The sequence below is a fragment of the Canis aureus genome, chromosome 11 (genome assembly GCF_053574225.1).
Source record: "Canis aureus isolate CA01 chromosome 11, VMU_Caureus_v.1.0, whole genome shotgun sequence".
NCBI classification, from domain to species: Eukaryota; Metazoa; Chordata; class Mammalia; order Carnivora; family Canidae; genus Canis; species Canis aureus.
The window spans coordinates 15,709,916-15,727,843 of record NC_135621.1 but is presented as its reverse complement, the minus strand read 5'-3'; the positions used below and the strand labels follow the sequence as shown (position 1 = coordinate 15,727,843).

Sequence of the window (17,928 nt, the reverse complement as noted above, 5' to 3'; positions counted from 1 at the left end):
GGTTCTCTGCAACCTGAGCTCCTTGGGGGGAACAGCGGACCCCTGAACCCCAAATGCATTGCTTTCTTTTGCTGGGAAAGGAGTGCCGCCTGTGTCAGCGAGCCCAGCATCGCTCCCAGGGGCCTGCAAAGTTCGGTCGGGAATCCGCTTTTCATGCGCTCTCACGGGTGCGCACAACGTGTGTCCATGTGTTCCTGGAGCTGTTTCCCCCAACTGGCCTTTCTCTGTGTTCACTCAGCAGAGGCGAGCTGTTAACCCCGGGGAGGCCTCCACCATCTCCGGGGAGAAGCTTGGCGTCTTTTGGGGAGGCCTTACCTTTACTATTTATGGGTGAAATGCTTTCCATTGCAAAGTAGCCCGTGGCCTCCCCGGCAACCCCTGTAATACGGGCTCCAGAGTCTGCGCTTCTCAAGGCAACCGCGGAGTCGCTGCAAGGTAGAGAATCACTCAAGGTCGCACGGGGTGTCCCCTGCCCTCCAGTCTCACAGACACGGCCCCCCAGACATCCAAGTGCACAGTCACGTCGAATGGGCTCGCTGCAGGCCCCGGGCGCTCGGCACTAGCCAAGCAGCTTCATGATGCCCTGTGGCGTCAGCCCTCAAGAGCTCTATGGGATCCACTGGAGTAGGAGCCTCACCACAAGGATGAAGAAGCCAGGGCACAGAGTTCAATTAGCCTATCCAACATGGCCCACAAAGCGGTGACAGGGCCCAGATGGGAACCTCGGTCACTAGGCCCTAAAGCTGGCACTCAGAGTCACCCACTAACAGGACGGCTCCTAGCAGGTCCCGAAGGGCACACAGGCTCAAGGGAAGCCACACAGGGCCGTCCACGTTGCTCAGTCTACTCCATGCCAGCCCTCCCTCTTGCTCCCCGCCGGTATGCTTATCTGAGATCAAGTGCCATGGGGAAGGGTATTTATTGACTTTCTGCAAAAAAAGAGAACAACAGGGGGGATGAATACGGATTAGATAAAAGTCGCACTCACCCATAAGGACAACCTAATGCAAAATTAGCAAACAGGAGACTAAAATACGTGGGGAAACCAATTTTTAATTAAAAAGTGGCATCCGCTAACTTGTTCCTCCAACATAAAAGACAAAAGGAGGAGCCCGCAAAACTCATTAGCGGCCTACGACATTCACAGGACACTGCGCAGCCTACCTGAGTGAAAAGTCACAAGGCCCCTATTTCCAGAGTCCTTCCAATTTATTCTTTCTTCTGTCCATATAATAGATACAGTCCCTCCCGACAGCACAGGTGTTTGATGAATGGATGGACACCTCCTTGCTCCTGTTTCCAAGGCCAGGGCTCCCTCTACTAGGTTCTTACTTGACATGGCAAGACGGCCCCGGAAAAACGAGAAGGCCACCTACCCAATGTCAACAGTGGTTACTGCCACTCTGATATTACAAATGATCTCTATATTCTCTTCCTTCCTCACCCATTTTTTTTTTTTACATTTTGTTTTCCTCCAGGGAATATATGTCACTTTCGTAATAAGGAAGAGAAATAGAGCATTTTTGTAAAGACTTTTCAACCAAGGGGGTCCCCAAGTCACCCTGCCCCAGCCCTCCCTCCACCGCCGAGGGAATGATTGTTTCTGGACACCATAAAGGACAGACTGGCAGGCCCTGAAAAGAGCGATGAAGGCCCATGGGTGATTTATTCCCCTCCACCCTCCTAGCATTTCTTACTTACACCCACTGCGGATCCAAGCCCTCCAATGACAGCATTTTCATTCTCTGGGAAACCTTCCCCACCCCAAAATCCACTCATTGGGAACATGCCAGAAATGCCCATCTTTACAGTGACAAGCATATAAAACTCTAGGCAAATTACACTATTTCTAAGAAGGCAGCAAAGAGATTTTTAATCACCGCGTGTTCAGTCTCGTGCCGTGTTTCTCATTGTGCTTCCCTTCATTGTGGTGGCTCATAATGTACAGTAATACATTTTACATCTACTAAATGCATTTTGGGTTTTTATACCACGGTTCAGAAGAATAGCTTCGAAAATCCTTTTGACTCCTTTATTTGAAAACTACATTTGCAGAATGGGGTAATTAAATTCCTATAGTTCCATATAGTATCACCTCTGCTATTCCAGCTCATAAAAAAACTTAAAAAAAAAAAACATCTTCCCCCTGATTTTGCCAGAAATGGAATTACACCACTGATATTTCTGTTAATACCACCGATATTTCTTGTTGCTTCTTTCTATTTCTTGTTAATACAAGTCTAAGATTTTGAGTCTCCTCCATTTACAGTTCAACCAGAAAACTCCTTCTTTTGTATGTCTTTGTGGAAATTTCAAATGAGTGCAGAAATCTTCTGTCCTTGATGAATGCAGACTAGCTTACTTTGAGGAGAAAAGGTAAAGAAGGGCTCAATGTCGGGGCTTCTGAATCACAGGAAGAAGTTATCTCTAGACAAAGAGCTGGAGGATTTAGGGCTTTAAGATGACTCTAAAGTTAGGAAATCAGTAATACAGAAGCTTCAGTGCAGTTAGGATTTCTTGGGTAATGGCCTGAGAATGACGTAGACAGGGGCGGGACATACGCCATGAAAGTATTTAATTTCACTTGCTCCTCATTCGGCCTCAGGTAGGAGATAGACTATGCTCATCTTAAAGAAGACACTGGAGGCAAGAAGTGGTAATGGAACTTGTCCTGGAATGCAAGCTCAGGAGGCAGCCCAGGCGGGATGCAGATCAAGAGGACAAGAGATAAAAAAAAAAAAAAAAAGAGGACGAGAGATAACAAAGGATGTGAAGACCTGTTAACTCTCCCGCCCTGTTAGTAGGAGTGGAAATTGGTGCAGTGACTATGGGAAGTCATACGGAGCTTCCTCGAAAAGTCAAAAATAGAGCTGCCCTATGAGTTAGCGGTGCCGCTTCTGAATACATATCCAAAAAAGAATGAAAATGGGGTATTTAAAGAGGTACGTGGGCTCCCGTGTTTACTGTAGCATCATCCAAAACAGCCAAGGTAGAGAAACAACGGGAGCGCACAGACACACGCATCGACACGGGGCACTCAGCGGAACCGTATCCAGCCCCGAGGAAGAAGAGGCCTCTGCCCGTGGCAGCCACATGGATGGACCTGGAGGGCACCCTGCTAAGTGCCAAAGGCACACAAAGATGAACACCGTAAGAGCTCACTCTACAGGGAACATGAACAAAGCCAAACTCATAGAAATGGAGACTAGGATGGTGGCGACCAGGACTAAGGAGAAAGGTGGAGGTGGGGGGTGGGGGGTGGTCAAGGGTACAAACCTCCAGGTAGAAGACGAAGACGTCCTGGGGCCCTTAATGTCCGGTAGGATGACTGGACTCAACCATCCCGTGTTACATCCTGGACGTCACTAAGCGAACGCATCATCACCAAAAAGAAGTGGTAACTACGTGGCACGACACAGGCACCGGCTAGCGACACACCCACGCTGCCATATGTAAGTCAAATCGGCACGCGGTAGACGTCCCACTTCCCCCAGGTTGGGTCAATCATACCGCAATAAAGCTGGAGAAAGTAAAAGAAAAACAAAAAGCGGGCGCTCAAGCCCCACTGGATTAACTTCAGGGTACCACACCGCACGCTGCCCGCCGGGCCCCCCAGAAGCAGCTTCACCAGGCGCCAAGAGGCGCCAGCTGCCGGCTCACGGGCTCCCGCGTGGATAAAACCTAGTGGGCACAGGGATCCCTCAGAACATGGAGAACAGAACAGCTACCAAAGCAGCCCCACCACTGAGTCTCCAAGTGTCCAAAATTGGTTGTCGGGGGATCCCTGGGTGGCGCAGCGGTTTGGCGCCTGCCTTTGGCCCAGGGCGCGATCCTGGAGACCCGGGATCGAATCCCACATCGGGCTCCCAGTGCATGGAGCCTGCTTCTCCCTCTGCCTGTGTCTCTGCCTCTCTCTCTCTGTGACTATCATAAATAAATAAAAATTAAAAAAAAAAAAAGTGCAAAATTGGTTGTCGGGCTTCTCTCCCCCTTACCTGCAGTTGCACAATGGCTCTCTCCGCAGGCCCTGGGATACAGTCTTAAATGACAAAGAAAGATTTGAGCTGCAAAAATATGCAACTAGGGGCACCTGGGCGGCTCCGTGGGTCAAGCGTCTGCCTTCGGCTCAGGCCAGGATCCCGGGGCTCTGGGGTGAGGCCTGCATCCAGCTCCCTGCAGGGAGCCTGCTTCTTCCTCTCCTCCCAGCTTGTGCTCTATCTCTGTGTCTCTCTTCAGATAAATAAATAAAATCCTCAAATACACACACACACACACACACACACACACACACACACAACTATTCTGGATTGCAAATCGATTCGTTTTTAACCACAGCGAGCAAGGTAGGGCTCACTTTTTAATTCCAAATAACGACGGCGTCCTCATCATAACAGAAACGGATGGCGATCCGCTCCTAATGGCAAGGATGACTAAGATAAGTGACACACACACACACACACACACACACACAGGGAAAACCATCTCAGCTGTGACACCAAAGTTCTCAAAAGAGAGCTATCGTCAGAAGGAAGTGAGGCCTTGGCGCGCCCAGGCCCAAGAACACTACCAGGAAAACACTGAAAAAGTTATGCTTTCTGGGGCTAGCAGAAGTGCAGCGTTCCTACAAGGTGCTACTGTTTTTCTATATGCACAGAATACATAAAAACGAAAGAAATGCATTGGAGCAGATATTATCGACTTTTAATTAAGTCACCCTTAGAAATAACACACACACCGATCATCTGCCCAAACATCTCAATAAGGAATGTACAAGAGTGCATTCCTTCCAGCTTTCTGTCAGCTTTGTACCAAATGATCCAAACAGCTGAACTAGTTCAAAGACTCTACATGGAGGAGATAAGCCTGGGGCTTATTTCAAGCTTTCTGTAGAGATACCGAAGTGGTCATTTTTAGTGTCATCCATCTTCAGAAAGAACTAGAGCTGGGCATGCGTCTCTTAAAAGCATATCTACATTCCCCAATCCTAGCCAGGTAGGCAAAGACCCAGGAAACAAGCCAATGTCCTCCCGCGGGCAGGAAAATACTAATTAGCAATTCATAAACCAAGGTTACCTCTACCAGTGGACTTCTGGTGTGAATTACAGTCGATTGTTAGTTGCAGACTGTACGTTTCATTACCGCTCTCAGCATGGGAAAGTCCTGGTTATAACTGGAAATCCAAACACACTTGATTCATGACCATCAGAAGCCCCAGTCAATGCAAACTCTCTTACTTGGAACAAATAAATTATTTCTTTTGATAAAGTACAAACAGAACCTTAGGTTATTAATTCTCTGACAGTCTTACTCTGGAGGGAAAAAAGAATGAAGCTGGTGATCAAGTCTCTGTTCACAGTGAATTGTACCCTTTCAAAAATCATTCTAGACTTGTGTCTCCTCAACTGTGTTCCTTGGAATAGTCAAAGCTCAAGATGCTAACGTGTGTTCTGCAAAGAGAGCCTCACAACCATATAACGCATTAACTGGATTCTCGAGTTCACTATTTTCACATTTCCAGAATGGAGCTTTGTCTTACAATGTTAAAAACTTTGCTAAGTCTTTTTTCTCCAAAAAAAAAAAAAAGAAAGAAAGAAAGAAAAAGAAAAGAGAAAAAAGAAAAGCAGCTCTTAAATTAAGACTATATTTTACAACCAATTCCATCTTAACACGGATGAAACACGGTAAGTTCACAGAAATGACTTTTTTTCATTACCTGTGGAGATTCACCTGGCACATTACCACATTAAAGTCTCTGGAAAGTCCTACACTTTACAGACAAAACGGTTTTCTTTATTTAACTCAATGTTTCCCAGACATACTTGCCCATGGATCCCTCCTTTTCGAGGACTCACGATAGCATTTCAGGAGACTGGCGTTCTGGGGAAGACCACTCATTGTTTTATTACCCTTGGCCAAGACTCTTCTCTCATCAGCTTTCCAAGACCCAGGGACAGAAACCTTCAATCATAAAGTGAAGGTGAACATGTTTCAGGGTTGACAGAATGGAATGGATGACCTAAAACTCTCTACAGGGAGAAAATTCCAGCTGGGCCAGAGGCCGATTCATTCTGCTTGGAGACATCCGCGGTGCATTCGTACAGAGTGCCTTCTCCAGTGCCTTTGCGGTGTGAGAAATGAACAGACTGAATTGAAGCCACCTGCTCGGTAGGATGGGACATCCCGGAGGATGGGAGGCACTGTTGGGTGTAAGGACCCCTGTACGTTTCCCAACATCTGGAGGGAAGAGAAGCCAATATTCTTCTAGGATTGGTTCCTAAATTTATTTCATTGGCAGGTCACCGCATGTGCATTCTCGTAAAATTGAATAATATAAGTCATATGGCCAAAACACTGGCGGGAGAGTTTGAGGGCAGACACTCCACATGGAACCAATAACACAGCACTCATGGACACCAGCACCTATTTTTAGGCTCAAGCTAAGTCTTAAATAAAGTCATTTCATGCCAATACCCTACTAACTCAGTTTGTAGAAAAAGTATCAAACTGTGGAAAGAGGACTAGAAGACTAGCCTGGGCTGAAAGGACGCTCAGGCCTTGTCTAACAGGCTCTCCTGCCCGGCAGCTCAACTGCTTCTCTGGGACCAGCAGCGTCCGCAGCACCCAGAATCTTGTCGGAAGCGCCAGCGCGCAGGCCCCATCCCAGACCTACTTGATCAGAAGCTGCCTTTTGAACGTAAAGACTGCTAACTCTGGGAAACGAACTAGGGGTGGTGGAAGGGGAGGAGGGCAGGGGGTGGGAGTGAATGGGTGACGGGCACTGGGGGTTATTCTGTATGTTAGTAAATTGAACACCAATAAAAAATTTAAAAAAAAATAGAAGAAAAAAAAAAAAAGAAGCTGCCTTTCAGCAAGATCGCCGGGTTAGTTTCCAGATATTGTGGTCTGAGCGGCACTGACCAGGGATGGGAGGTGGTGTCTGACCCCACTGAGGACTCATCAGGGCTCGGATGCGGTGACGCCAGGCCCCAACTTGTTAAGATGGATCAACGGCAAGTGATCTCCGCCAGGTAGGAAAGACCCCCTCAAGGTTAGGGGGGTGCAGTCCCGTAGGACATACACCATTTGCACCTTATTCCAGGATTCTCTCTTTCAGGGACGACGTGATCTCAGTCCCTCCAATTCTTCCTTGAGCGACGTTTATCATCCTGCTTGTCCCTCAGTGACGAGTCACGTAAACCTTTGGCACATGCTCAGCCCGCATGCGTGGCAATCACGCTGGTAACTGTTCCCAGTTCCCTTCAGAAACAGTCGTCTCTTGACAGATCTGGGATACTCAACCTGGGGGGAACACTGCAAGGGCCACCTTTCCTTGGGGAAAATGGTGAGCAAACAGTTAGCAAGCACACCTACTAGGCCAGAGATGAAAACCCATGGGCCCACCCCTCAAGGAAGGTAGGTCTACTGTATGGTCTGACCTCAGACACGAGGCCGGCAGCTGAGAGCCGGTGCTCCCCTTCAGCTCGCAGACACGGTGTGTAGCCAAAGGACATTTTGTTTTGTTTTAATTTCTGGATTTGGAGGCCTTTAGGTGTGACGTGTATTCTCCGGTTCTCCACAGGCTCCTATACTCCTCGTTATCGTGTATCAGGCTGTTTCACGCGCGTTTGCTACCTCTCTGGCCCCTGAAGGCATTCAGGTTTACAACCCTTAAAGAAGACACTAATCTGTGAAATCCACTTAAGCCAGCACTACAGTGGGAAATGGCTCGTCTCAAAATCATAGCACACTCTAAGCAGCCCTTATTGGGAATATTCTTGCATATCTATCATGCACAGACCCCGGACAGCTCCGACGACTATGAAAAGACTGCAGCTGCCAAAACCTGGGGCCTTCTTCATTATCCACCAGAGGGAAAATTATTTACATGTATAACAATGCATCTGAAATACATTTTCCAATCATCAATTTCTGCAGATACAAGAGTTTCATTTAAACGGTTCTCAGAGCATAGAAACCCACTGCCCACGTAAACAACAGAGAGAGCTCCGTTCTCAAAACTGAGCGTTATTAAAATGTCAAAATAGGGGATCCTTGGGTGGCTCAGTGGTTTGGCACCTGCCTTTGGCCCAGGGCATGATCCTGGAGACCCAGCATCGAGTCCCACATCGACCTCCCGGCATGGAGCCTGCTTTTCCCTCTGCCTGTGTCTCTGCCTCTCTCTCTCTCTGGTATACATAAATAAAATCTTTTTAAAAAATAAAAAATAAAATAAAATGTCAAAATAAATACCATGCAGAAATACAGCAAGAAGAGGCACTATGACCATCGGGCAATAGCCTGGCCGCTCTGAAACCAGACCCAGGAGTTCAAAAGCAGCTCCAGACCAGAGTTGAGTGAGGCCAATTAGTCCCAGTGGACTTTGTTTTCCTCCTTGGATGGATCTGCTGACAGCATATCACAGAAAGTTATTAAGAGTCTGCTTCCGCAGGCGTGACTCTCTGTTTCCTAAGTGCTTGACTTCACTAAACAAGGAAAAGCAGGCACTATATAAACAGAGTCATTAATAATACAAATCTCACCTAGAGTAAAAGAATAATATGGGCTGTCTCATTGCGCCGCATAAATGGTGATTTCCGTGGCTTTCCATTTGTTCTCTCTATGGATTTTTCTCCTTTGGTACATCTCATCTCTCATTTTACCCCAGTACTTCTTCAGGGGACTTAATGGGAACGACTTGGAGGAAATCAGCTAAGCACACCTCCATTTCTCACCTGGACAGTACGAGGCCTCGCCAACCACTACCCACACCCCCCCACGCCCCCGCCAATGGACTTTTTACACCTCCCAGTGAGGCCTTAGTTAGTCCTTTGTCTCTTAGTTTTTGTAACTGGGTCATTAAATTGGGCTTTTCGCTACGGTATATGGCTTGAGGGTCATTCCTATGCAGTTATCCAACAGGCCATCTATACCAGGGTTTACTTTGAAATTGCCTGGCTAGAAGCTGTGTTTCCTTTCAAGACCACCTTCCAGTAGTTTTCTGCTCGCTTTGCTTTTCACCAAGAGATGGATGTGGTTTCAGAAGTCAAGAGCAATTTTAGTAGCATCTCAGGGAAAACCTCCCTAGCCTCTTCACACCGTGAGTACCTCCTCCACACTCCCCGTGTCCCTCAGAAAAAAAATGCTTTCCAAATTTCTCTTCAGTCTGAGAAACACTTTTCAAAGAAAACAGGCAGCCTATGCAACTGGAAGCAACTGGAGGAAGTGGGACCGTAAGGCTTGTGAGAGGCAGGAAATCCGAGGGAGTTGGGGTGGGGGCTGCCCATATAAAACGGGGAGGAGAGAAATGGGTACATCAGGCAAAACTGCCGTGAGTCCTCCCCACCCAGCAAAGTCTCCATTGCATTTAGGAGGGACTGAAAATCTTTGGTGTTGAGGTCTTTTGCGAGTTTATACTCTCTTGGATTGGTTGGTTGGTTGGTTGGTTGGTTGGTTGGTTGGTTGGTTTGAATTATAGAAGCTGCTGCAAGATTCCAGGCAGGTTGGCTCCCCTGGGGGAGGAGGCTCCTTTATGTGGCACCAGTTCCTTCCTACATACAAATGAACCTCTCTGCCGGCCCTTGCTGGCGATTCTGAATCCCGGTCTCCACTACTGAACTCAGAATTCAAACACATTTGGAAGATTCATCTTAAATACACGTCTGCATCTCTCTCCACAGGCATTAATATAAGTGGGGGGCGCCTGGGTGGCTCAGATGCGTGGGCATCTGATTCTTGATTTTGGCTCAGGTCATGATCTCAGAATCGAGAGATCAGAATCGAGCCCTGTGTAGGGCTCGGCACTCAGCTCAGAGTCTGCCTGAGGTTCTCTCTCTCCCTCAGCCCCTCCTCCTGCTAGTGCTGTCTAAATTAATTAATTGATTAGCTAATTAATTAATTTTTAAGCCGACACTGACTCTGGGTTTTCAGTATTTTTGTGTACAAGGTCGTGAGCTCCTTGATGCAAGTACTACTTTTTTTTTGTCTTTTCCTATTCCTACCTCTTGGTACCTAGGACTCTTTAGCCATTTAAAGACTAACTATTGATTGACTTTTGCAGAGATGCAGGTACATTCTAGAAAAAAGGCAATGAAAAAAATGAGAGAAAGAGAGAGAGAAATGTGATTAATGACCTAACAATCTCTAACAGATGGAAGCATTTTTGGCGCTCGAGCAATCCACAGCCAAGGGTATTAGATCATGCTAAGGAATGTAAGTTCCAAAAGAAAGCTTATTCATCCTACAAACTTACTGGTCCTAATAGAATATGTCTCAAGATACAAGTATTTGTTCCTTCTTGCAAATGTAAGACTAAAAAAGAATAATGCCCCCCTCTAGATGTCCTGCCCTCATCCCTAGAATATATATTATGTTTCCAGATATATTTAAGAATATGGACCTTGAAATGGGGAAGTTTTTGTGAACTATTAAGGGGATCCAATCTAATCACACAAGTCCTTAAAAGCAAAAGACCTTCCCCAGCTATATGCCAGTGAAGAGAGAGATGTGACAATGAAAGAAAAATCAGAGAGCTGCAATGTGGCTGGCTCTGAAGACAGAGGAAGGGGACCATGAGCCAAGGAATGCAGGCAGCCTCGAGACGCTGGAAGAAGCAAAGAAACAGATTCTTCCCTGGGGCCTCCAGAGAGGACACAGCCCTGCTGACACCTTAACTGTAATTCCGTGTCAGACGTCTGAGCATATGAAACCGCAGGGTAACAAGTTTGTGTTGTCTCTAAGCCACCTGCAATCGTTAACAGTAGTGATAGAAAACTAATACAAAAGGCAATCCTCGTTTTGAGCAAGTCCCTATAAACTGGGGCCTTTTGGCCCTGTTTGGCCCCCAAACCAGAGAGATTTCTTATTCTGGCTCAAACTGTCCCCCCAGTCCCCCTTCCCCCACTTTGCAACTTGGCTGACTGTGTCATCTTTCAAGATTCAGCACAAACTTTCTCTCCCCTGAAAGATCTTACTTTTACCCATATTAGGCTATAAATTTCCCAAACATGAGGACCATGGTATATTCTTGGTGAGTGTTCGTTTCAGTGACAGACTTCATTATCATTTGATGGAGCGTAAAAATAAGGCCCAATAAAACCACTTCCTTATCACTTGCTGGGATCCACAAACATTCCCATCAACAAAGTCCTACCTCATTCTGAGTCCTCCTCCCTTTGGACACATGCAGAAAGAGCCTGGCTGAGCTGAATCCCAGGCTGCGACTGTTTAGAGTCAGACAAGTAAGTAATACCTGCATCCCTGGTGAAGAAGAGTACACGCTGTAGGGGATCTGAAACCAGAAAGTTTCGAGGGAAATTTCCAAGGCATGGAAAACATTCTAAAATGTGGAGATTAAAGACAGAGCCAAGGTTTGAGAATTAAAGGGCAGAACTCGGTGGTGTGCTGGCCTTATAATATGTCTATGCACATTCACTCCGACACGCCTTCTTTCAAAGGAGCGTGGGCCCAAGTGAGTCCCCTCTGGGGAACACAATACGGGACGCGAACGATGCGTGATCAAGTCACAAAAGTGACATCACCACCTCCTCCCCTCAGTCTTTCTCTTTCTCCTCCACCCCGCCCCCACAACCCCCTCATTACTTGCTCTAAGGGAAGCGATCTGCCAATAGCCACATGGGTGAATTGTCTTGGCAGAGAACTCCCCCATCTTCAGAAAACTACAGGCCCAGCCCACATCTTGACAGCAACCACAGGATGAGTCCCTGAGCCAGAACCACGCGGCCAAGATGCTGCTCAAAGTCCCAAACACAGAAATCATGAGATAATAAATGTTCACTGGTTCCAGGCACAACGTTTTGGAGGTATTTGTTATGCAGTCATAGACGGCCAACATACACGAGACACCATCCCCAGGGCAGAGGTTGCCAATTGGAAGTCAAGATCCTGGTTCAGTCTACAAATATATTTTCCTCAGCTCATTATGTTTTTTTATGAGCCAAAACTCAAAAATCATTTAAATTCATCTAGAACTCTAGATTTCCAGTCTCTCTCAAGACCGTGACGACCTGGCAACACAAAGGCCACCCTCCAGTCTGGCAGCTGTGAGCGAGAACTGAGGGCCTGCCTCCCGCCACAGGTGCTGCCCAGCTCACCGGAGCCCCCACGCACCCCACTGACTATTCATCTCTACACCGACATGCACAGCATGGCTTTTGCACCAGTCTTTCTCTTAGATTAGGAAAATATTTCTCATTTCTTATATCTCTGTAAAAACTAGGAAACCCAAGATAAACTGAGGGCTTAAAATGAGTCTTAAGAAATCTAGGAGAATAGGGGCCCTTGGGTGGCTCATTTGGTTAAGCATCTGACTTTGGCTCAGGTCATGATCTCAGGGTCCTGGGATGGGGCCACGTGCTACAGGCTCTGTGCTCAGCGGGGAGTCTGCTTCTTCCTCTCCCTTTTGCCTCTCCTCTCCCCCTACTTGTGCATGCTCTCTCTTTTTCAAAAATAAATAAACAAAATCTTTAAAAATAAAAAAGGAAGAAAGAAGGAAATCTAGGAGAACATGCATTTCTTGGTGGGAGAGAAAAATATCCCTCCTTGCCTAATATGCCATCAATGAGTATTCGTGTCAGATACACACAACTTAAGAACCTAGAAGCTTTGCTCATCTAGGCAAAGGGGCTGGCCCCTGTAAATGAGCTGGCTAGAGCTGCTCTTTCTCACCCTGGGCTCTTTGAAATGGGATTAAAGTAAGGAAGATGAGCTTTGCTAGATTTGGCTTTGAGCATCTTTTTTTTTTTTTTTTTTTTTTTTTTTTAAATTTTATTTATTTATGATAGTCAGAGAGAGAGAGAGAGAGAGAGAGAGGCAGAGACACAGGCAGAGGGAGAAGCAGGCTCCATGCACCGGGAGCCCGACGTGGGATTCGATCCCGGGTCTCCAGGATCGCGCCCTGGGCCAAAGGCAGGCGCCAAACCGCTGCGCCACCCAGGGATCCCGGCTTTGAGCATCTTAAAGAAAACCCCCAATATGACACCTCTCCTCTCGTATTGCTTGGTTTGAGAAAAACGTGGTTGAGAACACAGTAGCTACGAAGTCTTCTTCTGCTTCTGTACTTGTAATAATTGTTTAGCTTCAGCTGCTTATTGCTGACTCGAATTGTGTCTCACCACACCCATATTGACTAATCTGAAATAATCTCAAGCGCAACACCTACTTTTCCATAAATGCGTATATTACTATTCCTAATGTCTCTAGGAAATAAACACTGAACTAGAACAAGAGTCAACAAATTTTAGCACACAAACCAAATCTGGCCCATCACCAGCTTTAATAAATAAAGTTTTATTGGAACACATCCACACTCATTCATTTACATACTGTCTATGGCTGCTTTTGTACCACAGTGAGTAAGCTGAGTAGTTGTGACAGAGACTTTATGACCTGCAAGCCTAAAATATTTACTATCTAGTCACTCCCTGAACAAGAAGGATAAAATACAAATATTTTGATAGTTAATAAGCTAAGAACCCATTGTGCTTCAAAGGAACGCATGGGAAACATTGAATTTACCATGCCCTCTCCAGAATATTTGCCTTATAATTCAGTTGATAACACTAAAGCTTTCTTTCTCTTACAAATGGACATAAACACAATAGTTTTATAAATTGAAAATAAACTTACGGTGGCCAGTTTCTGAACATCTTCATCTGATGCTCCCAGAGATGCCAGGCCTATTTCTTGTGAAAACTGAGCAAACTTCGGATCTGCAAGTAGTGGGACGTGTCCCAGGAGTTCGTGACACGTGTCTCTGACAAGAAAAACATCATTTAAAAAAATGTTATACAAAAGGCTTTAAACTATCACAGGCAGAGCAAGACTTAAAATCCTACCTAGGGATCCCTGGGTGGCGCAGCGGTTTGGCGCCTGCCTTTGGCCCAGAGCACGATCCTGGAGACCCGGGATCGAATCCCACGTCAGGCTCCCGGTGCATGGAGCCTGCTTCTCTCTCTGCCTCCCTCTCTCTCTCTCTCTCTCTGTGACTATCATAAATAAATAAAAAATTTAAAAAAAAAATCCTACCTAGAACCTTGGCATTATAATTAAGCACCGTTACCAAATTCCATCAAGTCTAAGATTTTTAAACACCTTTTAACATCTCCGAAATCCAGATGCACCTTATACTTCACGGCATCTTAGATTATATGATATCCAATATTTGCAATAAATAATAGCAACTACTGACTTCAAGTGCTTACCAGATGCCAACCACACAGTAAGTGTTCTGTTACACACCCTGTCCCTATAAAATCCTCAGGAGAAACTTAGAGAATCATAGTAACGTATTAGTGCAAAATCCTAGAGACCAGGGGTGGGCAATCTATAGTTGCAGGACAAATCTGGCCCATGACCCATTTATAAATAAAGTTTAATTTTGAAGACAGCCATAGCCCATCGTTTATGTATTGCCTATGGCTCTTTTTAACTAAAACTGCAGAGTTGAGTAGTTGTGACTAAGACCATATGGCCCGCAAAGCCTAAAATATTTACTAGCGGGCCCTTTACAGAGAAAGTTTGCTATGGTGATAAAGCCAAAATTTGAATCCAGCTTATGGTGGCTTCTAAACTGTTGCCTTTAACTCTTAAGCTGCACCGCCTGCCATGTTACACTTTGCAGACCCCGGGAAACAGCAGAGGATAGTATTATCATCACCAAAGGGGCTTTTATCATAAACAAGTTGTCTGCCTATAACACAAGCAACTCCCTTGAGCCTGCACAGTGGGAAACCTTCCCAGTCCTCTGCTCCGTTAGCCTGAATGAGGAAATAATAGAAGCTCAGGTCTGCTCTTGTTTGCCTGAGCTTCCATTTGGAGCCAAATGATCAGGCCAAGGCAGGTACGTGTCACAGGGAAGCAAAGCAGATGCCTTCCTGCATCATCGCCTTCATGAGTCACAAAGTGTTTCCTGATACCAAGCTATCTTGGAATTAATTCCCCTAGGACTCTCAGGGAATGGACCAAGAAGCTGCAATGTTTTATTTTCCCGGCAAAAAGTAATTAGCCAGGTAGTATTTGAAAGATGTTTCCTAACTTCACTTGGACTCCTCTAAGGTGTATCACTTCAAATAGATGCTAGAATATAAATGCCCGGTGCTGCTACTATTATTACGAGTATAAAGTACATTGGGTGGTTATGTGGTTGAAGCCAGTCAATGTTGGTCAAGGGCACAAGATCGATGCCCACATAAAACAGATGGCGTTACTCAATCAAAAAAAAAAAAAATCTCGTTCCCACAACTCAAACCACATCCCTGGCCTTGGCCAGTCCCTGCACAGGTACATCAGGTTGAAAGGGCAGCCAAATGAGAATATGGAGACAGGATACTACAAGAAATTTTCATTTATTCCCTGTCAACTGTGTGCCAATAGCTTTCTTTTTACACAGGCCTGGATGTGTGGAAAAGAAAACATGCTATTAGTCTCCAATCATATGACTTAAGGCAGAGAATCAGACTCGTGGGATTTTAGGGCATAAGGAGAATTTAAATATTACCTGAGTCCTTTATTTCACCTATAAAGACATTCAAGACAGAAGGGAATACAGAAAGCAAGCTAACATACTCTGAGCTCCCATTGCGTGCTGAGGGCTGCACTAAATGTTCTCATCATATCATATCAGTAATTTATCTTTACTTACAAAGAAGTCTTATGGTCCCCATTTGATAAATGGGGAAACCGCAATTCAGTAAACTTAAGCATCTTTCCAAGGTCACACTCTTAATAAGAGATGGACAAGGATTTCTCCGACTAAAAGCTGTGCTCTTTCTGCTCTGTTGTTTTAACTGGTCGATGTGGAGTAAATGAGCAGGGATAGGTCAGAGGGCATCACTTACGCTGTAGGGAGAGTGTTTAACCAAGTTGGTCAGCACAAGTGAAAATGTGTCAGTGTGTTGCAAGCCTCTTTTCCTGCCACTTAGTGGCCTCAGTCCCCTAAATTACTTGAGGAACCTTTTTAAAAACATAATGAGGGCTCAGGTCATGATCCCAGGGTCCTGGTATCAAGCCCCACACTAGGATTCCTGCTTAGCGGGGAGCCTGCTTCTCCCCCTGCCTCTCCCCACTGCTCATGATCTCGCTATCTCTCTCTCTCTCAAATAAATAAAATACTAAAAATAAAATTAAATAAAAATATCAGTGACTAGGTCCTATGTAAAACTAATTCAGCCCAAGTCTCTGGGACAGACCAGAGCATCTGTATTGCTTCAAAAGCTCTGAGGGTGCTAATGGGATATCGCCAAGGTGGAGACCCATCGTCATAACAGTTGATGCTAGGAGCTCTCCTAGCAGGCTTCAAGCAGCAAGGAATTGAAACTAAAGCTGAATGTGATTGTGTAATTCTGAGCTGCCCAAATTTAATTCCACTGGAATGACATCATAATACTGGTCACTATTTTACTCCTAATTACTCCTCGATGTGCTTTTGATTCCATTAAAGTGTCTAATACTTCTATGCTGGGAAGGGACCCTGTAGAAGCACTCCTGTGATCAGTTTTTTCAAAGGCCATGCAGTCTGCACGGACGTTGGGATTGGGATCAAGTGGCCCACCATGGATAAATCTGAATACCCCCATTGTAGTCTATACCGTAAATGCTGGAGCAGCCCGACTTATCCAGGCAGAAAATGTGGCAACAATAATTCCAAAATTAGACCAGATGACAAACTTCGGGGAAGTGCTGAAGGTGGTGTAAATAAAATAGGCTAAGCAGAAACTAAAAAAACAATCATCGTGACTGACACATATTGAATGCTTACTACGAGCCAGGCACTGTGCTAAGGGCTTCGTGACATGAGAATGAGGCAGGTCATGGCTACCATGACAGGGGACTCAGGGTGCAATACTGGGTTTACTTTGGAGCTTGTTAAACACCTGGGGTGACTGGGTGACGGGCACTGAGGGGGGCACTTGATGGGATGATCACTGGGTGTTATTCTATATGTTGGCAAATTGAACACCAATAAAAAATTAATTTTTAAAAAAGAAAAGAAGACAGTCTTCTATCTACATAGGCACTAACGGAAAGAAAGTTGGAAGCTAAAAAGGAAAAAAAGAAGTTAAATACTAAGATCCAAAGACATTAAGGAGTCAATTCTCTGTAATAAAAAAGGAGCTATTGCCTAGATTTTAACCGAAGGTGCCATGATTTGAAACCTATAACTCAGAGCCAACTTGAGAACCTTTAATAGCATTACAATGACAATGTGATCCAACTCTACAGAGAAGAGGATAAAAGAAATAAATCTGAAAGGATGAAATCCTACAATACAGCCGAATATACTGCTTCATTAAGAAGGAGAGTCTGGGGGTGCCTGGGTGGCTCAGCCACTTAAGTGTCCGACTCTTGATTTCAGTTCACATCTTGAACTCAGGGTTGTGAGATCAAGGCCTGCGCCCAGCTCCACGCTCAGCAGGATCCGCTTGAGATTCTCTCTCCCTCTGCCCCTCTCCCCACTTCTGCTTCCTCTCTCTCTCTCTCTCTCTCAAATAAATAGGTAAATCTTTAAAAAAAAAAAAAAAAGCCTGAAGCAATATGTCTAACAGAACTACTGATGGAATGTAAGAGATACCCTTTGCCATTCTAAGTAGAAATGGCAGTGCTAGGTCTCACTCTCAGCTCCACGTCCCCGCAGAGACCCACTCAGAGTCCTGAGCAAATGTGCATGCAGTATGGACAGTAAGCCCACTTCTCATTGAACCAAGGCCTTTTAAGCACCTATATTTCAAAACCAGAACTAGATCATCAGGTTTTTTTATGACTTTGGTGCAACATTCTCAGAAAGAAATACTGGAAGTTTCTCTCTCCCAGTGTGTTTGACTTAGACATGCGGTGTAGACAAAGGAAACTGAAGTGCCTGGAAACTTTTCAACCAAATGGCAAGAAAGATGTGTAATGTTACTAACAAAAGCA

At 45.5% G+C, this 17,928-nt stretch overlaps 1 protein-coding gene across 1 annotated transcript in view; it reads right to left on the bottom strand.

Moving 5' to 3' along the window:
- Positions 1-17,928, bottom strand: part of TPH2 (tryptophan hydroxylase 2) — an 85,820-nt gene that overhangs the window by 16,774 nt on the left and 51,118 nt on the right. Inside the window, exon 8 of the mRNA XM_077913851.1 lies at positions 13,645-13,771. Coding sequence (XP_077769977.1) covers positions 13,645-13,771 — 127 coding nt within the window. The remainder of the gene's footprint in view (positions 1-13,644; positions 13,772-17,928) is intronic.